We start from the raw sequence: 22,922 nt of genomic DNA, 5'->3' as shown, positions 1-22,922 counted from the left end.
AGAGTTCTCACTGAAGTGATGGATGGATGGAAATGACAGCGGAAATAAATAATTGGAAGAAATTAATGCAAGTAAGGAAGTAATGGAGGGAAAAAAAATACAGAAGGAAAGATGAAAAGAAGGAAGAAAGTAAAAGAAAAAAGAATTTAAGATAGAAAAACAACAAACCTCAAAAGGTTTTAACATTATTTCATGTGCTACACCAGCTAGCATCCATAACTTTCAATAAAAAGGTTAAAGAAAAAAAAGTATGGTATGTTTATTTTTTGGCCTGGGTGTAAAAAGTCATCTGTGTTGGCCACCCCCATGTTTCTTGCCACCCCCATGATGCTGCCACATGGGGGTGGCAGCATCATGGTGCGGGGATGCTTTCATTCAGCAGGGACAGGAAAAACTAGACAGAAGGGCGGAGTTTTCCTTCCACTTTAAAACACCGCCTCTGCTTTGGTCTACAGAATAAAATCCCGAGTGGAAAACATTTGAGTTTGAATTTGTAACATGGCCAAAACGTGAAAAAGATAAAGTGGTGTGAAGATTTTTTTGCAATGGACTGTGTTATAAATGATAATAATAATAATAATAATAAGGGTGAGAAGCAGGAATACACTGAGTAGAGAGATGGAGGGACAGAGTAGAGTGAGAGAAGAACAGAGAGAGCAGCTGTCCTAACAGCTGGCCAGCAGGATTGATGTCTCCGTGAAATAAAACTCAACATATGTCCAAACATGAGGTGGCGAGCCAGCCAGGAGGACAGGAGACACACACATACACACAGCGCACACTGATTAAAGAATACCACCACACTGCTGAGACATTTAATTGAACAGAGGGGGCACATAACACCCTCCCTCACACACACACACACACACACACACACACACACACACGCACGCACACGCCCACACACACATGAAATCAGCCGTGTTCTAAAACCATTACGATGTAGAGTGGTTTGCTGCGCCGCATGTTAGCACGGTGTCTGTTTCACACACACTATTTTCATCTGTCAGATGATACCCAGACGCTCTTGTCACAGAACACGGTCAGAGTTAAGGTGTGTTGGAGGTTTGGGGTTGTTTGTGTTTGTTTTATACCTTGTGGGGACAATTTTCCCGACACAACATTGTGGGGACCCACTGCTCCTTGTGGTCCCCACAAGGGGAAACGTTATTTTTAGGTCAGGGGTCAGATTTAGGACTAATGTGTGAATTGAGTTTTGGTTAGGGCTAGGATAAGGGTAAGGTTTAGGCTGCAGAAATGAATGGAAGTCAATTGAAAGTCCCCACAAAAATAGCCACGCAAACATATGTATGCGTGCGTGTGTGTGTGTGTGTGTGTGTGTGTGTGTTGCAGGGGCAGGGGAATTTTGCGTGGCATGCAGACCTCCTTTATTCATTTACACACTCTCACCAAACAGTTTGCTTCCCTTCGTTGTGCAGGACCAACATTAATAATGACACCAAATCGGTTGGCATTTGTGGTGAAGATGACTAAGAAGCCTTACAATAAAACAAAACAAAATAAAATTCATCTTTTTATTGTGGGGTGTCATCTTACCTTGAATTCTTTTAAAATTTGAGGTAACATTCATTTATATGAGGACAAAAAAATCTATAAAGAAAATAGCTTTTGCAACTCCACCAACGACATGATTACTGAGACTCGAAGGAATCCGTTTATAATGACTGTAACTGAAGCATCTTTAAAGGCGAACTTTGACCTGTTAACTGTAACCCTGAAAATTCTGACATGTAAGTCAATGGGTCCCAGAGGACACCAGTGTTGTCATGACAGTTACAAACCAGCTGCTTAATCTACGTTTTGCATCATACAGAGAGTCTGGACCTTCAGATATTGAGAAATGATTACTTATTGAAGGTGTGGACTCTGCTGAAGTTTTAAATGTCACCCAATTACTAACGTTTAGCCATAATGTATGTAATACGCTATTTCAACACTATGAAGCTAACCGGAAATTGCCTGTGGTGTAAACAACTGTCTTCCACAGTGAAGAGAGAGGCGGCTGTTGATGTTAATTCAATATTTGGAAGTGTAGCTAACGTGTGGCTATATTCACTTGTCTTTGTTCGCTTCCTTTGTTCACTGTCATTGCTAAAACTACAGGCAGACTACAATTCTAAAACAGCGCAGAAGTTGTTCACAACTCCTTCTACTATTCGCTGATTAGCCCAGGAGAAAATCTACCGAAGGGAATCCAACTCAGTGGGAGAAAGTCCAGGCGAAGAACTGAAGAGAAATGAGGAAAGCAACGGCCAGGCTAGCTGGGATCCAAAGAGCAAATAAGGTAGATTAGCAGTGTTTGTTAACAACTGATGGTATCATCCAAAACACTAGATGGAGTATCACCTCTGCTTCCTGGATATTGAGCTATTAGCAAATCATGGCAGTCATGAGAATATAACACAAGAACAGTCTTCAGTCAGAGGCCTCTTAAGGTTCACTGCAAGACTGACTGCTACTGGACCGACTTTGAAGATAACTTGGATGACATTTCATTGCCCTTTAGGATTAATACAGTATTTTTAATTGAACTGAAAAAAAATTATGGCTATCTGGATATTATGAAGTTAGAGTGTTGTAGGTTTTATTAGCTGTACTTTGTAAATAAAAAAACAGGCTAAGGTATGACAAATATATAGACCTGGACATTATTTGTCAATTTATAGGTAAAAGTAAACAAATGTATTTTAATAACGGTATATGTTATAGACTAAGATTAAATTAAGATACTTCAAGACAGAGCAGCTCAAAGCAACGGATCCACAGATTCCAAAGATGAAAACCTCATTCTCTCTGTTGAGATAAAACAAGAAGCCTGGACTAAGTAATAAATCTTATTATATGCCAAATTATTATTATTTTTTTTTGTTTCCTTGGAAAGAAATGACACAGCATCTCCGGTTAATCTCATCAAGCCCAGAGGTGGCGAACAATAAAGACTTGGCTGAGTCGGCTGGTGAGCCGCAGCCGACCGAAGAATCTGTTCTACTTGAGTTGAGGTAAATAAAAGTGTTAAAAGTTAAACATCTTTTTAATGGTAAGCAACAGAGCCTTAAAATCCTATTGTGGAACAACAAAATACAATTAACCCCACTTTGCCCCCTGTGAGTAGATGAAGAAATGCTGTTTGAGCGTGTTTCAGACTGGAATGAAAATGTTCACCGAAGTTCATCTCTCTTTTTCTTCAGACTCATTTCATATTCGATAAAAAAAAATAGTGACATATTTACTTTTTAAAAATGCTTTTTGTGTGTTTTTTTTACTCCATAACATCAGAGGAAGATTCTGGCATAATTTTTTATTTTTTTTTTTAAGTCAGAAATTTTTTCAGTGGCCCTTCTGTAACAATGCCGGTTTCTACCTCTGACAAAGTTTTAATTTTTTTACTTATTGTTTATAATTAAAAAAGAATAAATGCATAATATAAAAAAATAATTTAATAATAATATCAGATAGCAAAATGTTATTGAATCAATTACAATATGAAAAGCAAGAAGACTAGTCAAAATACTTTTTAAAATTTTTTACAAATTTTTCTTGTACCAGGCTTTAAATGGTTAAATTGAAAAATGAATTTTTGAATAATAAAAAAAAAAACATAAAATAAAATGAAGCAATATGACAAAAGAAAATAAGAAATTTAATCCTAAACACACTATAGAACCTGCAATCAATTTTTGGCTGCATGAAAGCTGACAAGACTTACAACCCTGGCACCATATTGCCTCTTTCTTAAACACACACTCTGAAAACACCAGTTCAAGACCTGAGCTTCTGGTTCCACTTTAGGCTTGATACATGAAACCCTCTCTAAGCACACACACACACACGCACACACACACACCTACACACACACACTGAGACATATCTGCGCAGACATGCAGACACAGGAAAACGTGTGGTTTTGACACAATAGAAACATTATTTTGTATTGGCTGGACGTGTGACTTGAATGGCGGTGGAGAGGGTCGGAGGTCAAACCTCTGAGGACTCACAGTGAGTCTGGACTGAGTCAATAACAAAAGAGCTGAACAATGAAAAGCTACGCATCTACCATCATAACTGGGATGATCAACCAGAAGCTGCAGAGAACAGGCGTGTGTATAAATCAGGTCGTCGTCAGCGTAACAACTGATATGAAAGTCATTAACTTGTGACGCATCACTTTAGATAAAGTTAATAAAGGTTTTGAAAAGTGTGTCATGTTGGTAAAGATCCACAAAACTGAAGCCAGAGTGTGAGGAAAGCGCAGTGCTAAAGTAAACTGGTGTTTAGCCTGTGGCTAAAGTGAGATAGCATCTGATAAAAATCAAAACTCAGATCATGTTTATTTGCACCTACACCATCGTGCTGCTATTAATTCAGTTGAAAATTCAGAAACATTTTATTGATCCCAAAGGGAAATGAAATGTTGTAACTCAACAAATGAACACAATTTTACTACAGCTAAAATGCTTCAAATTTAGGAAACTACTTGCCATATATAGACATTTACTTATTTAAATGTAAAACATAAATGTACAATTTAATGCAATACTGTAACCTCAAACTCCATTAATATAATGGGTAAATAAACAGAAATGTTTCATGAAAACATTTACTGTTTCATGAAACAGTAAATCCCAGATAGCTAAATTATTGGTATACCTACGATCAATAGTTTATACAACTGTCTAGTGGCAAAAAGACAGCTCTTCATCTTATCCTTAAACATTTTTACAAAGTTGGAGCAGACAGAAAGAGGAATCTTTGATTTTTTTTACAGTCTCTGTACATAACTCAGAATCCTGAGTCTCCTCTTATGAATTTTCCGTCCAGTTTACCACACATACTTTCTTTTGGGTTTAAGTCCAAACTCACAGGAGGATCTAGTCACCTAATGTCAATGTCAATTTTAGCCTCATCTGACTAAAACATTTGTGATAGTAGGTCAGCAACAGCTTTTACTGTCATCACTGACCAACCAATAGGCATCCAGATAGCGTCCGATGGTTATTATGGAGAGTAGATGTTGTTCGGGCTTGTCAATTAAAGTTCCAGTTGTTCAAAATTTTTAACTTAACTTTAACTCTGATTGTGTAAAATGGCAGATTTAGAAAAGTGTGTTTCTTTGTAGCCATTTCACAGCTAGATCAACAAACTGAACCCTCTGGGTTTTTTTGTCCTTCCAGTGGAAAATAGAAATTTCATCTCATATTTATTCCTCAGGGGAAATAAAAAGTAAAACTAAAAAGTTCATAGAAACTCTGATCAAGTTTTAGAAACATTTGCTACACATAAAAATAATTCTTTAGCTGCATTTACCTAAAGGAAATTTGAAAGGCTACTGCTAACTGTGACTGGTTGTTAACGATAATTATTTCCTCCACATTTTTCCCCACACTAAATAAACGTACAGGTACTAAAAGATGAGAGTTTATGCTGCTACAATAAAAATATGAAAACTAATCATGAATAAATATGACACAGACCAAAAATCTATGTGCAGAAAGTGCAGCTCCAACATAAACTCAGCGTTAGCCTGTGGCTAAAGCAGATGATTTAAGTTCATTTGCAGTTCTTTGGTCTCTTTGCCGTTTCGAATGATAACGTAAAAGAGATTCTGAATAAGCTTTCAGAAAATTAATATGCAAATAAATGACTATATTTTATACATCCACAGATGTTTCAACACTTGAAATAAATAGTTTCATGCAAAGCTTTTCTCTTTTTTTTTGCAAAATTAGCCGAGTTTCTTTAAAAAAAAAGAAACCTGGGAGAGGCTGTTCAGTCAGAGTGGATCTTACTGAATAAATCTGATTTCCATCACTTGTAAACTACTAAAAAGTAAACAATCATCTTTGAACCTCCTTCTTTTCTTGACTTAAACATGATCTTTGCTGCGGCCTTGCAGATTTCTCTTCATTATTCTTGCATTAATTTGGCGTTCACCAAATTACGGAGCAATTTAGACTTCACTGATATCCTTGCAGGAGGGACGGGGGGGAAACAAAAAAAGAAAAACAGAGCTTGATAAAAATCACAATTTAATCTGATTCTATTGGACGCGGTACAAAGCTGTTCCAACAAACCACATTACTGCTGCACCATATGCTGGCTGGCCTGCAGCCAAGCAGAGCAGCAGAGGTCTACCCCACCGACTGCGCAGTCAAGACCCGCAGGCTGTGGGTGATCATTAGCTAGGAAAGCCCTATCAATTACAACGTGATAGATTGAAAGCAACTTCCAACGAGTCCGTGGAGGAGAGAGAGCGAGAGAGTGGCAGTAAGCAGAGAGGATGAGAGCTGCGCACTCCAGGATATCTGGTATCTCTGCTCCAACTCCAAATCTGCTTTTTTCCCCCTCGTATATCTGCCAGGTAAGGGCTAATTTCAGAAGCTTTATTACAAATGTCCATGAACAACACACACTGGGAAAAGCTCTACTTGCAAACAATCACAGCTCACGCTGCCAATCCTGTAGAAGAAGGCAAACATGGTGCCAGAGCCAAGGCTTTGTCAATTACCCAATGAGATTAGCTCTTGGGGTTGACCGTGCTTGCTGTTAAGCTGTCATCGCAACTCCCTGTCACATACACACACACACACACACACATACACACACACACAGACGCATGCACGCATGCACGCACATGCACACAGATTGGGCATACAGAGGGAACGCAAGGCTCAAGATGCTTGCAGAGGTTCCACGTTAGGTCACGAACTGGAGTTCCTCCTGCAGTTTAGTCAGGCAAAGAAAATCTGCAGATGATTTAATCTGGAAATTCAGTGAGCGGGTTGGATAGGTACAAGCAAGCTGCTTATATCTATTTAGCTAATAACATAACTTTAAAAAAATATTATTCTGAGCAAAAACAAGTTTTGTGTTTGTTTTGCAGCTCACCTAAATGCTTGTACTTAAATCAGCTAGCTTGTACATTTAACTAAGTGCAAGCTAGCTAGCTAATAACACTAGTTTAAAAAAATAATAATTCTGAGAAAAAACAGGTTTTGTGTCTGCTCTGCAACTCAGCTAGCTAAAGGGGGCTTAATATACACACAGGCCACAATATGGAGAATTTTGTTTGCAAAAAGAATTTGAAAATCACGTAACACTTCTCTTTCCTCCTCACAATTACCTGCTGCCTTCTCTTGGTCTGTCACCTGAAATCAAGACAGGCACCACAAACACCCTGTTTGGTTTGTAACCAGGATAAATCTTGACAGGTTCTAGGGAAGTGAATACTTTTCTAGATTTCATACGATTTTTTTCCCCCAGCATTGGTAATGCAGGCGTTCCCTTTGGATATCCTCGTCCAATACCGTGCGCCACGGCCAGAGTGGCGTCAGCGGCAGACATGTTGAAACGAGCTCTGGGCAGTCTGGAAGGACAAAGCAAGACCTGGCCGAAGGTCTTTATTGTGTCAGAGAAATACGGTCAGAGGTAGGCCTGGCCTCGCTCCGACCCCGCCGTCCAGCTGGAGGAGGCGTTATATGGGTGAACGGGTGCCCCGCTTTGGAACCGGCCTCCTCTGCAGACACAGAGCAGGCTCCTCTGAACTGCACAGGCTTACACCACCTGCGTACAAACTTTATTTATGCCTAGGGGGCCAAAAGTTGTGTATTGTGATTTTTTTTAATTGTGTTTCTTTTTGTTTTGTTTTGTTCTACTTGCTCAACAATAAACAAAGTGTTTAGAAAATTTTTACATCAATAAAGATTCAAAACAAAAAGGGCTTCAGGCTGTTGCTGTATTAAAAGAAAAAACAGACGATTTCCGATTTTATTTTGTGTAATCAATTGTTTTCTAGTTTGTTGGTCAAATTTTTACCATTCTTGACTTGTGCACTGATTGCAGTTTTCTGACCGATCAACTGTCTTTAAAGGTTTTTTTCACACATTAACTGTGACGTATCATACCGACAGCTTTACCAAATATGCTGAAAATCACATTTTTGTAAAACTTACTGTCTGCAGCTTTAAAATTAAGGTAATACTTTGGAAGCTGTAAAATAATACATTTAACTTACAATGTTAAATGTATCCAAAGTTGATTTCCTTAGTTAGGAGGAAAACAAAAAGTCACCAGGCATCCCCAGCAAGGCTTACAAAACAAAAGCAACAGGAACACTGTTGACATTTACATTTTGAGTGTCAGTCGTCGTTTTATTAGTAGTGATCTCTTGTTTCCCTGAGACATAAATATCACCTGACACAGAGCCCATTCCTCCTACTGACGCTTCAAAATGGGAAAGACAAAAGAACATTCCATTTAAGAAAACCTCACTGTTTATTCCATCGGAACAGTTATACTGGATCTGGCACAAAGCAAATAGTAAATGTGTGGAAACCCAAACAAATAAGTACGGTGGAGGTGTTGCGGTGCTGTGGGCCCGTTTCTTTACCTATACATTTTAAATAAAAATAGATCGATGTAAAAACTCATTATTAGAACCCAGTGGAGAAACAAATGCTCATAAATGGCCAATCGGAAAATGAAGGTTATGTTTAAATAATAGCAAAACAAATACTTCAGTTACATTTATTTAAAGTAGATTGCTAGAGGGATGGCAATAATTAAGCTAAAGATGATTTTGTAAAAAAAAAAAAAAAAAAAAAAAAACATTATTTCCCTCATTGCATCAAACATTGTTTGGAAAACTTCCAGTGAGATGTTATTCTACAGGAATAAAAAATAAATTATTTGAAGATTAAGTTCAATAATTAGTCTAAAAGGAAGTGTACTTAGGTCACATTAGCATTTACTGTTAAAAAATAGGAGAGAATAAAAAAAAACTTTAACAAACTGTATTTTAAATACACTCTTCAAGGTTGGTTTTGAAAATCTTAGCAGGAAGAAAAAACCATCATTGTTTGCATTATTTTCACTCAGAATGGTGGTTTTATTATAACTGACTGAAAGCTGCGACACAAACAAGCACTCAGCTTTTATTCAGATTATCACCTCATTTTAAATGTGTTATTTTAATCTCCTCTTCCCGTCAGGCCGCCTTCGTCATTGCAAACCCGAACAAACGTGGACGGCGGACAAACCGAGCCAGAATCTCACGGCTTATTTTAGGTCGACGCCGGACTCATCTGGGCCGAACAGATAACAGGAGTTTTAAACTTAACGCTTAATTACAAGGCGTCGCAAGTTCGAGCTCCCGCACGAATGATTCCATCGAGACAGTCACGATGACTTATGAAGAAGAGTTGGGTTTGTTCGATCCTGAAAGCGCCGTCGTGATAACCACTAATCCCAGACTGGATGCCTGTTTCCATATGGTGGGAGGGGCGCCTCGCAAATATTTTGGGGCCTTGATGGAATGAGCAAGAAGTGGTGTGTGTGTGTGTGTGTGTTTTTGTTTTTTTTAATTTCCAAACTGTTAAATATTCAACAAATAAAGGGGCGTATGTATCAGCCTTGAATGCAGTGAAATAAATATGATTTCAGAAATGATACATATTCTTCTGTTTAGGCATCCGATTTAGCAGAGAGAGTGTTTGTCTGGCGCGAAACGACACCACACTTAGTCAAGGTTCAACGCTTTTGTCTAGAATAAACAGAAGTGTTGTTGTTGGATTTCTGTCAGAAAGAAGAAAAAAAGAGCCTCCTTGTATAACGGAGACAAACGCTCCGTTTATAGCGCCCTGGAAACATATAGTTTGCAAAAGATCAGCATCGCAACCCCAAAGGCTCATGGGATTCGTAGGGCGTTTACGTGATGGATCAACACTAGTCTACATCTGATCCATGTCTTAAAGTTGCAGTATGTAACTTTAATAAAAATGTTGTTTTTACATGTTTGTTAAAACTGCTACCATGTTGGGACAATGTAACATTAGACAGATAAACTGTGAAAAGATCAATCTCCTCCACCTGGTCCCTGAACTGCTGAAGAAATGCACCATCTGGTCAAAACCAACCAATCAGAGCCAGGAGGTGGGTCTTAGCACTGTCAGTCATGCTCATTATATGCTGCTAAATGTGCTAATGGCGGAGAAACAACCTGCCGTTACAGGAATCGTGTTCATCCGGTGTCCTTGGTGGCTATGCTAACTATGCTAGCTGCAGTGTAGTAAAGAGCAAAGAGGCTGAACAGCGCCACACAGAGGATAACTAACACACTAAGACCCACCTCCCAGCTCTCATTGGCTGTTTCTAATTAGCACTTAAAGCACTGGGAGAAGGCAGAGGAGCCTGATGTTTTAAAGAAACTGTCACCACATTTTTAACTGGGTTTTAGGAAAGATTTTTCTTTTATAAAAGTTATATAATGTGATTTTAAGTCCTTTTCAGTCTGTTTCTCTTTCAGAATTTACTCCGTCCATTTTCCTATCAGACATAAAAGAAAAATATCCCCATAGCATGATCCTGTCAACACCGTGTCACACCATAGAGATAGTACGTTTAGAGTACAAGTCTACTCATGCTCCTATTTCCCAGTGTTTTCTGTGAAACATAGGGTCAAAAGAGATCAATGTTTGTCTCATTAGATAGAGCCACGTTTCAACCTTTGTTTCATTTTTTTGTTTTGTTTTGTATTTGTTTTGTTTCATTTCCATACAAGCCAGACTAGTGGAGTGCACAGCTGACAACACGAATCTTGTTTTTTTTTTTTTATCCACCTGAGCTGTTCTCTGCACATCCTTCACAGGTATCTGAGCCTCTTGGCTGTTTCTTTGTTTCATTCAAACTCTTCCTCAAAGGTCTAACAGTTTATAAGTCTTGGTTGATTTGCAGTTGTGTTTTACTCTTTACATATTCAGAAAGGAAGCTTGGGATGTTGTTTAATAACTTCATAACAGTGGACACAGTTCCACTAATCTGCTAATGCGCTAATAGCTGAGCTAATTTTTCGTCTTACTGTTTTTGCTAACTTTGAAGACAGCACAATTATTAATTCGAAAGCGCTAACTTATTTGGCTGCTTTGTAAAACTTTCAGTTGAACAAAGTTCGACGTCCGTGTTGGAGCTTTGAAGATTTCTTCAAGTAGCTTGACATCCAGACTTATGCTCCTGTTTCCTCTCCTGACATTTTTACAAGAAACTACTGAAATGTCAAGTACACAGCAAACAAATGATTGAGGGATACGGTGCATTTCAATGTGTCTGAAATTAGCGCTTTAGCTTTAGTTTCAACTAGGCTTCCTGATGCTATAGCGTCTCAGCATTTTTTTTCTTTTTGCCGATATTGTGTGTCAACATGTCTAACATTAGCGCTTTACCATTAGCTTCCACTAAGTACCATGTATGTATAGCATTTCAACATCAAGTAATGTTTATGATTTGTGCTTTAGGGTTAGAACAGCTAACTTTTTAGCTAGCGGTGCCCACCACTGCCTAATAACTTTCTCCCTGACCTGTCGGCTGGTTTCCTTGGTCTTAGTTTTGTTCAGTAATGTTCTCTAACACAGTGGTCCCCAACCTTTTTATTACCACAGACCGGTCAAGACTTGGAAAATTTGGGGGTGGGGAATGATGGTGGAGGGGACGTGACCCGTCAGATAAGGCTTCTGCATGTTGGTGTTCCCGCTAAATCCTGAAAATACCCAATTTGGGTTGTCTTGGCCCTTTTATCGCAGCCTGTGGGGTTTTCCCTGACTGGAAACAAGAATACAACCTGCTGAATGTGACAGGAAGCCAATCAGAAAGCGCAGTGACGTAAGAACAGAGGGGAATCCCAAACAGCTGGCATATCGCGCAACTTTGAGTCCAGTGGATATCGGAGATGATATGTGGAAATGTTTATTATTATGTGTAAAGGTCATTATTATTTATTCAGTTCAAAATGTTAACTATGAAAAAACATAGTCGCCTCTAAATCATAGTGCAGCAAACAGAGCGGCTGCTCCCGCTGTCTTTTATCCACCACCTTTTCTTTTTGTTACGTCTTTTATCTCTTAAAATGAGTCCACAAACTATCACTATTGCTTCTACATCGTCATCCGTGTTTGGTTATTCTAAATTCCCGTGTGCTATGTTGGGGGTTTTGTGGATTTTCTTCTGGAATCGCGATGTTCGTGACTGGAATCGGTTCGTGTGGTTTGTTGCTCCTGCCTTGTGGCTGAACAACCTGTTGTTCTTTTATCAGCTCTGTGATCACAGAGGTTTGGAGAATCGGCCAATAATCCTTAAATCTTGCCGTCTAAACCAGACTTAATACTCACAAGCTCTACTCATCTCCTCTCGACCACTGCCCAAAAGCTCTCTGACTCTGGTCGCTATGGTAACGTTTACATATCCTTTCAAAATAACAGATGCGCCACCAAAACGAGCATTTTACTTTTGTGAAAATTTTAACTCACGATAATGACTAACGGGAGCCCTGAGTTTGTTTCGAGACGGTCCCATCTGGGAGTGATGAGAGACAATGACACCCAAAGTGTTTCTTATATCCACAGCCTGCTTGGTCTCTACGTGGCGAAGCAGTTTGAAGCTTCATTGCCTCATTAGCAGCTGGTCGCCACATGTTACACAGAGTGGCTTGTAATGTTTGACTCACCTACCGGTCCGGGATAAATCCATCCTCCTGTCACTTCTCTGGGCCTTTTCCCCTTTGCAAAGAAACTTTCTAGAGACATCTGATCAGTTTCTTACTCATTTTGCTGCTTGTGGGCTCAGCGTTGGCGCGCAAGTAACTGAGAGAATCCGGTTGAAGGATTTTCAAAATAAAAGATCCACCAGACTCAAATAATACATAAAACGGAAATATTTAATTATTTCTTGTGCGGCCCGGTACCAATTGGTCCATGGACCGGTACCGGTCCACGGACCGGGGGTTGGGGACCACTGCTCTAACAAACCTCTGAAGTCTTTGAAGACCTGGCAGAGTTTAAATCACATACAAGCAGACTCTACTTACTGATTAGGTGACTTCTGAATGTAATTGGTTGTCCTGGACTTAATCTGGTTAAATAAAAATGTCTCTCACATAAAATCACAATAAAATTTGCTGAAGTTTCTGGTGGTAACAGGATCAAATGTAAAAGAAATTCAATGGGCGGGAATACTTCTGCAGATATTTGGCTGAGCTCAGAAATAAGTCTCCCGGTTACCTCAGCGCAGCTGCAGTTGAGCCCCGTCTCGTTTGCAAATGAAACAAACTGAGCAGTGATTCAGTCCCGCTCTGGTTTTAAGCAGGGATTAGTGTGATTTTAAGTGTCTGCCAGGCGCCGGAGCCGCGTTAGGCCCATTAGATGGCTGACTAAGTTGGCATAGGGGCACGCTACCCGTGCCAGGCCCCCGTTAGCAGCAGGTCGGCTCTATTGAGGAGCAACAATGCAGATAATCAGAATCCGCTCATCAAACGCGAGAAGGGGAGCCTGATTGCACACTTCAGCGGGTTTGAAGTTAGTCGGCTGGAATCCCAGAGTGCTTCGACTCGGCGTTCTGCTTTTACAGGAAACAGAACTAACAGAAAACTTATGACGACAGGTTATTGTTTTGCTTCTTTTTCTTCATTGTGTTTCCCACTCTCTTATATTAGTAGCTGCGTTTCCATTACAAATGTTTGCCAGTGTTCTAATAAAGTAAAAAAAATACAATTGTGGTATTTCCATTAAATAAGAAATTAAATTGAAATCACACATGAATAAACTTGTTCACACGATAAGTCATAAAAATAAATGGCAGTGATAGACAGGGATATTTCACCACAGTCCGTTCTGTGCTAGCGTTCATCATCTATCAGCCAATCAGAGGAGACGTGCATTGGATCAACAAGCTCCGCCTACTTGAGAGCAGATATGATGTTTGTTCTGTCTGATTGTACGGTAACTGAAACTGGAGATTTTAAGAAGAGTTATGGATTCACACATCTTTTTATGACCTGTGTGAAGCTGTGGGAGCTCTGGTGGAACCAGCTGAATTTTGTCCAAAACAACCAAAAACAAACCATCATCCTCCTACTGCTTCCTGTCGTTTTCTTCATCATTTTTCCCAGTAGCAACATCTGTCTGTTGATCTAGTGACTCGTGTGCTGTGAAAAAACGTGTTTGCACTGCAGTTTGGCAAAATGACATCAATCTCAATACGGCCGAAAAAAACACCTCATCCTAGCGCAAAAACTTCTCACCAAGAAAAGTGAGTTTGTTCAAAATCTGATTGTTTCCATGAAGCAATTTTTTTTTTTCCGGAATTTCAATTATTGCACAATTTCATGCCTAAAGGAAAATTGCGTTTCTGTTCCATCCGTACGCCTTTCTGTTTTACTTTTCCCCCTTTTCTCTGCTGACGTTCCCTCATCCCGGCCTTGAACATTCTTCATTCGAAAAAAAAAAAGAAGAAAAAAACAGCGTAACAGTCTAATATGTGCTAAGTGCTTTAGCAGCACAGAGAAAGGCTTTTGTGCTCGGCGCGCCTTTGTGTCCAAACCTTCGGGGCAACGCAGTCGCAACTCGACATAAATACAGAATTGTCGAGAAAGCTCCTCTTTTGGCTCACATGTTGTGAAAGTCCAGGTGAAAAGAGAGGCATTTTCAGCAACCAGCCGTGTGGTAACACAACTACCTGACACTGTCTTAAAGAGTTCTTGATAAAGCTTTTAAAGGCTGAGGCTGCACATGTACTAAGAAAAAGAGAGAGAGGGGAAAATAAAAATCTTTTATATCTTACAGTGAGGCCATTTCTATTCATTAGAACTGTCACGGGCATTTAGGGTTCCTCTGAGCAGCGGGGCTGCTAACAACGTGCCGACATGGGGTTAAGCGACATGTTCTGCTGCTTTTGCTGCGCATTGAGATCAGCCATGCTCCCTAATAGAGTCAGTTCTGTCTGATCGGACGGTAAACAGAACCAGAGCGAGTCCGGGCCTTGGAAAGAGTCACAACAACTTCGTTGGGGGTGTGGGGGCGTCACGGTTCTGATGCTAAACGCGTTTCTAACCTCTGAGGCGTCAGAGGAAGATCATTTAAGAAAAATCATCTTCCTTAACAGGATGGTCCCCATTCACCGGGGCGACCTTGCGCTCCTGTACGTTTTAAACAAATTAAAAACAAATCCGACAGATCGCAAATTTGCGACACCCTTGTTTGTTGCCGGCACAACAAACGCTTTGATTTAGGATGGGAGCAAGGTCGGCGTGTGGGAGAGAAATTCCACAAAGTAAAAAGGCTGCTGAAGATTGAAGGGTTGAAGACAAGAGAAGGAAGTCTCTCATCAGGTGAAAATGGGAAGAAAAAAAAAACACGACAGACAGAGAAAGGTGCAATTAAATGAAGAAGCAGTAGTCTATTCAAACATTCAAAAAAAGAGAGAAAAAAAATCAGAAACAGAGAAAATAAAAAAAAAAGGTTTGAGGCTTTAATCCTCATCAGTTGTGAAAGCCACAGAAGGAGAGCTCACTTAATGAAGCATTCAGCCTCAGACATCTATGGATCGACTCGTTTCATTTGAGCGAAGCTCATTAGGTGAGGAAAAAAAAAAAGAAGAAGCAGAGGTGCCCGTCAATCCGTACACAGCGAACCTAGAGTGGAAAGCATTTCCACGGCGAACAGCTGAACAATGTGCCTTCAAGGATCTCAGCAATTTATAGGAACACTTTTAGGAGGCCCCATTCACACACACTGACACCGTACGGTGAGGTGGGCCAAGTGGCGCCGCCATCGCACGCGCTTCTCCTGTTTGATTCCACCAAAGTGTTCAAGATCTTTTACTCTGCGACAGCAGATTTGCTCATTAGCAAAGGAAAGACTAACACAATGCTGCCGTGCAAGTAGGACTAATGACATAAAAAAATTAAAACAAAATTGCTAATTGATCTTTGACAAAGATTGTACATCACAAGATTTTCCCCATTTACACACAATTTATGTCCATCAAATTGCGAGCTGGTAGTTGGTCAAGTTATTCGTCAAGTAAAAATTTTGGAAGTTCTGTGATTCGTTTAAGGAAAAGACTGGAGCGAGGGGGGAAATTACAATTTTTTTGGAATTTAACCTGCTGATCATCAATCAGAGTCCTTGAAATTCAAACTTGATCTGATTTGCTGATTCCAGTGAAATGGACCAGTAGGAAACTCATGGAATATTAAACTGGAGTTAAAAACAGTAAAACAAAAATGTACATAATCTAAACATACTAAGGAAATTATTACTACTATTGCTCAAACACTAATATATTTATTATTGCCTGTATAATGATATCCTTAAGATTAACATACTCTTTTTAATACATAAGTTCAGATAAAAATGCTGTAGCACACCTTCTAAATTCAGTTGTAGCTTCAAGTGCTTTTATTCTATATTTCTCTTAAAGGGATAGGAACAGCAGTAAATAACTCTCTTGAGGTCTGTATGTAGTGTTAAATCCAGATTTGTTGGTCCTGGAGGCTGAAACTAATAGTCAAAGCGGAGCTGAGATCAAAGTGGACTTCCTCCATCTTAAAACAACTTCAATCTCAAAAAGGTCAGAGTGATTTATGGCAGTGCTAGCTTATTAACATTTAAACTATCATCACCTTTATTTGATAGCTGGTGAACTAAGAAGTGAATGATCATTTACACAGGAAGTGGAGGTGGTGTGCCACCAAAGAACTTCCAGTGTCAAAAAGGGAGTCATGTAAAGCTTTCCGGTTTGTTTTTAGCCTCCGGATAGCTGCTAGTTTCAGCCTCGGGTTATAATGAATTTTAATTATTACTAAATGAAAACACCAAGAGATTTATCTGCTGCAGGTAACTTACCTACTCAACTATCCCTTTAATAAAAACAACAAAACTATTACAAGCTGATATTAGCGGGGCAGTAAGTCGGGCTAACTGTTCAGCTAGCTAGCCAGTACTTGGCTAGCAGTCCTTCTGCTAACAGTTCGCCAGCTGTTGTTTTAACAGTGTTACCTTAGTGACGATTTCTAAGAGTGCTCTTTTAGTTTCCTCACAATGACCACCCTTGTCATTTTTATTTCTAAAACTGTAGCAGTGGCCTACTTTAAGCTTGCTGGCAGGCATTGAGAAGCAACAAGTGAGGAAGGCACAGCACTGCGTTCTTCCATTCTCTATCCTGTTTTAATTACATTAATTGTTGGGCTAAAAGCTGACTCATGCTAGTTAATTACTAAGTAAATTATTAAGGAGAAGACGTGAAGAAATGTTTGTCTTGGCGCTTATTGAAACAAAGCAGTCTCATCTTTTAACTTATTTCACTTTAGATTAGAGGAGGGAAATGTCAAAACACCTTTTGAACCCCCCAACAGACACACACCATTTCCTTTAAAGCCGGTTCCTGTGAGGTTCTTAAGAAACACAGCTACCTGCCTTTCAACTCAAGACACCATTCACTGTAATACGCCTCTGGCTGTCCCATTCTAGCCAACTTTACTGTATCAATAACACAGTAAAACTTCTAAATGAGGGAGATCAAGAGCTCCTGTGATATCATCACGATTACTATCTGCACATAACAGTAAAGAGGGGTGTTTGACGGGTTTAGATCTGGCTCGCTTTGGGGAGGGAAAGGGCGAGCCGAGGCACGCCGGCAGGCCTCGGAGAGAAAGGGAAACCTGTGTTTTCACTGACTGAAACTGTGATCTGACAGTCGGGGGATAAGCCACTTGTAATTTAAGATGTTCAAAGATCTTCTGAAGAGGAAAGGGAAAACAAAATAAGCATGGCCGACATGGTTGGTCTCAGTCTGTAAGCAACAGGGGGGAGAAGACAGAAAACATCTTGTCTATGAAATATGAGGCATTAAAGTAATTTAATCAAAGGGTTTGTTCAGACAGTTTTAGTTGTTGTTATTGTGGAAAAAATCCTACTGTAACTATCACTAATTACCCCCAGTAATATACGAGTGACAATATTTTGCAGTCAAAATACTTAAGACTTAGTCATAATTAAACATTTAAACTTTATTTGTGTATTTCCATTTGCTTAGTGATTGTCCAAATAAAAATGATCAACAGAGATGACTGATAAGTGCAGACTATTTTCTTACTCTGACCTTTCATTGACCCGACATTTACTGTAAAGGAAACCCATATATGGAGATAATTGAATAAAAGGACTTAGCCCATATAAATTCAAACTACGATGCAACTATGTGAAAGGAGTTTTAATCCATAAAGACAATTTGACTTTGTGATGGTCTCAGTCATGATAAACTGAAAATACGCACATTCAGCTGCTGTTTTATGTATCAAGCAATAATTATAATAAAATAATTATATGTATTTATCATGAAAAAAATTATAAGTGTACAGAATCATTATTTGGTGAATAAAAAATAAGCCAAAACTAAATGTGTACAGATACAACAATAAACGGTTTTAATAATAATCATTAAAAAAATGAATGTCAGCCACATCATGGAAATTCAGTTTTACTTGTGACATTGTCACAAGTAAAGAGTTTTGAAGAAGTTTTAGTTTTTCCTACACGCAGAAGGACACAACAGAAGTACTTCTCTGCCTCTAGCTTCCTGTAAGCTAACGCTGAGTAAGCTAACATTTACTCAAACGTTTGTGATTTAAAAAAAAAAGACCTGCTCTAGTTGTTTGTTTGTTTTCTAATTTCTTTGAAAAATTCACACCATGGCAAAAGTAATAGATTTATGAAGTTTTAGTTTTACTACACGCAGAAGGAAACAACAGAAGTAGTACTCTGCCTCTAGCTTCCTGTCGGCTAACGCTGAGTAAGCTAACTTTTACTCAAACGTTTGTGATTTAAAAAAAAAAGACCTGCTCTAGTTGTTTGTTTGTTTTCTAATTTCTTTGAAAAATTCACACCATGGCAAAAGTAATGGATTTATGAAGTTTTAGTTTTACTACACGCAGAAGGAAACAACAGTAGTTCTCTGCCTCTAGCTTCCTGTCGGCTAACGCTAAGTAAGCTAACTTTATCAAGGCGTTTGTGATTTTCAAAATGACCTGCTCTGTTTATTTTTTTTATTTTTTCTAATTTCTCAGTTGTTTTTGTATAATATTTTGAGCCAGAGCCTTCCACTTGACAAGACTGTCAAAATAACACAAGGCATTTTGCCTGAAGCTTTTTGGCAAGTTTCTACTTTGTCAGAACTTCCTGAGAAAGAACTTCCTACAAACCTTCCTGCAAATATTCTTCACTCTCAAGTTAAAACACGTGAGACTTGATGCTTATTGTGCATTCCTCTGTGACTTCATTTTTTAATAAAGAATAAAAGTTGTCAAATCTGTCAGTATTACTATTAGCACAACTACTAATGATATCTACATGTATGCTGATTGCGTAATTATCAGTGAATCAACATAAATCTTTAATAATCCTTTTAGAATTTTTATGCATTTTAACAAATCTGATCATTTTGATAGCCGTCAGTTTGTTCACAATAGTCATGATGAGTCTGTAGACTATAGAACTGATATGTGAGCAGATATTTAGGATGATCTTCTGAGTGAACTGTGGACAAACATTTCTACTTTAGTCCAAAGATTCCAGAAGTCTTGTGGAGAAAGAGTGAAATCTGCTTTGTGTTTTTGACACTTTTTTAGGTCTGCTTTTAATTATTTCACAATCTGGGAAAGAAAAAATTTTGGCAACGTCTTGGTACAGAAAATCTTGGGATTAAAATTCTACTTCCTTTTAGTCTAACTGGATCTATTTATTGATAGGTTTAGATTGTAAAACATTTAGGCCAATACATTTTCACACACAGCCTAAGCCGAGCAGAAGTGTTTTTCTCAGACTTCGAAAAGCCATTGTTCAAAGCAAGACAACAAGTGAGGTTTTCGAGTGAAAGACTTGTTACAGTGTGTAGCATCCAGGCCTGAGCAGAAAGAAATGCAACACTAAAAAGAGGGAGCTGTCTCCTGTGTTCCCTGAAGACAGAGATGAAAAACCATGCACACACATTTTCAACAAGCTGAGGACTTTCTCTCACCGTCTTGTTCCGACTTGGTCAGCTCCACGAGCTTCTTCTGTTTCAGTGTGTCAACCACGTCTGCCAGACTTCCTTTACGTCGCTCGGGAGTCCCGAAGGCCAGGCCGATCACCGACTCCCCTCGATCCCTGGAACACTCCTCCGGCTTGGTAGGAGAGGTAGAGTTAGTCCGGTAAGGGTAGCCAGAGCAGCCTTTGCTGCCTTCATTGTCCTGAGAAGAGATAGACAACGAGCGTTTAAATTTCAACACCACAAATGAATTACAAAGATCTGCAGAATTAAGCTTGACTGGTGACTAAAAGGGCAAGACTTCAGTAGAAAACAAGAAGACTGAACAAACCACAGAACAGTTCCTATTTTATCCCTTGGGCATGTCTGTCACGAAACATACCGGATTTGTCAAACGAGCTTGGCCGTCTCAGACATAAGTGTCCACACAAAGGGTGTCCAACTCCAGAGCAATCTGAAAATTTAATGCTCACCAGAACTTGACAATGTTGGTTTGTGTGGTAAAAGTTTGAACAGTGCAGGTCTATACATTTCCCAGGGAATTCACACATAGACTGCACTGCTATGCTAGCATAGTTAGCAAATGCTTGCTAACTATCCTAGAATAATTAGCTAATGCTAGCTAACTATACTAGCAGCATTATGCCAGCATTGTTAGCTAATTAACTAATGATGGCTAACTTAGTAATGCTAGCATAGTTAGGTAGCATTAGCTAATCATGCTAGCAGAGTTAGTCGAACACAAAATTAGTTTATTGTTTAACAGTTCTTTCAGCTAAAATTGGTCTCAGCAGATCAAAGTTTTACATTTTACATTTCCACAAATGAATGAGTAACGTTTATGTGTCTGAAAACTTTCTATGCAGACATCTTGTTCATTTTTACCACAGCCACTTCATTATGCAGTATGGGCATAAAGTAATTTTTTTAGCTTTATGTGACGTTGGAATGGCCTTACTGGATCGGTACATTTATGTTTAGGACTGCATTTTATTTCTGGTGGAACCTGATATTGATCTACCTGCCACCAAGAACACTGTGGTCCACCCCAGTTCTATATTTTATACCACCTGCTTTTAGCGCGCTGTGAGTCATAATGTGACTGAAAATAAGATGTCAAAGCCAAGGATAATGCCTTTTCAGCCTGAGGAGTGTGAAAGCACCAAGACATGAGAATATGTCAGACTCTCAGAGAACAATGCCAGCTGTCTGAAATTTTTGTAAAGGATGAACTCTCTAGTCGTTAACTTGTTTGAAATATATTTGCAAGACCTTTATTTTGAGAACGAAAGGGCGGATTGCTTTTATTACATGCAGAGAGACGACAGGTTCAGTCATATAAAGACGTCTGAAGTGATTCTGATTTTATGGTTACCTCAAGTGGATACTTAAGATTTGGTTGTTATTAGACCTCAACGGTTCAGCGTGAAACTTTTTCTTTTTCTTCAGAAAGTTGATTAATTCTTGTCTAAAGTGCAAAAGCTACCTTTCCGCTGCCTATTAAGCACTTTTAGTGTTTTCCTCCGTCGGTATAAAGCGTCTATAATTATCAAGAAGATAATCCCCTCAACATGAGCACATTGTCCCACACAACAGACACTTGAGCACAGGTGTCCCAACACCGGAGCTATTTCAGGATGCTTTCTCCGCCCCCTTAGAGAGTGAGGGGATCTCCGAGAACTTTTGGAGGCTTATGTTTCAAAGACAACAGGCTTTGCTGAACACCAGGATCTTAAGACGCCCTTGAAATGGCTCCAACAAGGGGCCCCTGTTGTGCACTTTGTCTTTAAGCAGGAGATACCTCTGTAATGAAGATTGGGGCAAATGGAGGGAGCCGGGGCTTGGGAGTGAGGGGTAGTGTGTCACTTATAGACTGTTCAAGAGCGATTATTTTCTGCGTGCAAAGGAACAGTGGGGAAGATCTAAATGATCTGACGCAAGTCAATGACAAGATGAAGGTTTTACAGGGTCTTGCAAAACGGTTTCAACCCTTTGAGCTTTTTCTTTTTTTTTATGTAACCACAACTTTGGAGTCAAATGGTTACAGGATGAAGACTTTGTCACCCTTTGAAGGCCATGTAAGAAACACATCAGTAAACATATAACAGGTAACAGGTGCTCTGTTTAAATGGGAAAGAAAGGTAGTTTTCAGTTGTTATAAAAATGCAGGAAGGAATGTAGGAAAAAGAAGGAAGCTCAGACGGGACAGGGCTTTCTCTGTCATGGGTCCTAAGTAATGGAACGACTTGCCTTTGCACGTTAGAGAGGCCCCTTCACTGTCCACTTTTAAAGCTCGTTTTAAAACCCATCTATTTTACTTGGCTTTCAACTCCAGCGGGATCCAGTTTTAAATTGTATGTTTGTTTGTTTTTTAAACTGTAAGAGTTTTTTTCTTTTTTTTAATTGTTATGTTGTGTTTTAATGTACAGCACTTTGTATCAGTTGTGGTTGTTTTAAAGTGCTTTATAAATAAAGTTGGTATGGTATGCTGTAGAAATCAAATATGACTTAAAAGAAATTTGACTTTGATAATTTAATAACTTGAAATTAGGCCTCTGTCTCTTTAAGAAACTCCTGCTCTTTCTGAAACTCCACCTTCAGGAAGTCATCACAACATGGCTCCTCTATTAACCCTTTAACAATGTTTTTACCAGTGTTTCACTGAGAAGTAGCTCGAATAATGAGCTCAGCTGATGCGCAATTCCCACTGGTGTTTGCTAATTACTTCTAGCTAGTCTGAAGGAGTTGAGTGGGGAAGGTTGGAGGAAACTGCAGCTCCAAGGAGGAGAGAGTTGAATGGTTGCCATGAGGATTAAAGGATTTCTCAAACATGATTGGAAGAATCAAAGTAACACTCCAGGTATGTTTTTATAACATGATGAAAAACTCCAAAAAATAAATTATACACAATAAACCTGCAAAACCAGTTTTATGTTTTGGATCTACAAAAAATAACAATTCTCTTTCCAACAAACAATACGGCTACTGTACACAATGTATTTCAGCTTCATTTATTGTTGAGTAGGTTAAAAAAGTAAAAAAAAGTAAAAATCATA

At 39.1% G+C, this 22,922-nt stretch overlaps 1 protein-coding gene across 4 annotated transcripts in view; it reads right to left on the bottom strand.

Moving 5' to 3' along the window:
* Positions 1–22,922, bottom strand: part of LOC103147570 (transcription factor SOX-6-like) — a 147,157-nt gene that overhangs the window by 72,829 nt on the left and 51,406 nt on the right. For all 4 annotated transcript variants that reach the window (XM_007565974.2, XM_016678556.1, XM_007565975.2 and 1 more), the window contains one exon: positions 19,858–20,068. In XM_007565974.2, the coding sequence (XP_007566036.1) occupies positions 19,858–20,068 (211 nt within the window). The remainder of the gene's footprint in view (positions 1–19,857; positions 20,069–22,922) is intronic.

The sequence above is a fragment of the Poecilia formosa genome, unplaced genomic scaffold (assembly GCF_000485575.1).
Source record: "Poecilia formosa unplaced genomic scaffold, Poecilia_formosa-5.1.2 Scaffold185, whole genome shotgun sequence".
Lineage (NCBI taxonomy): Eukaryota > Metazoa > Chordata > Actinopteri > Cyprinodontiformes > Poeciliidae > Poecilia > Poecilia formosa.
Note: the sequence above shows the minus strand (reverse complement) of the source record. Positions and strands in the feature narration are given on the sequence as shown.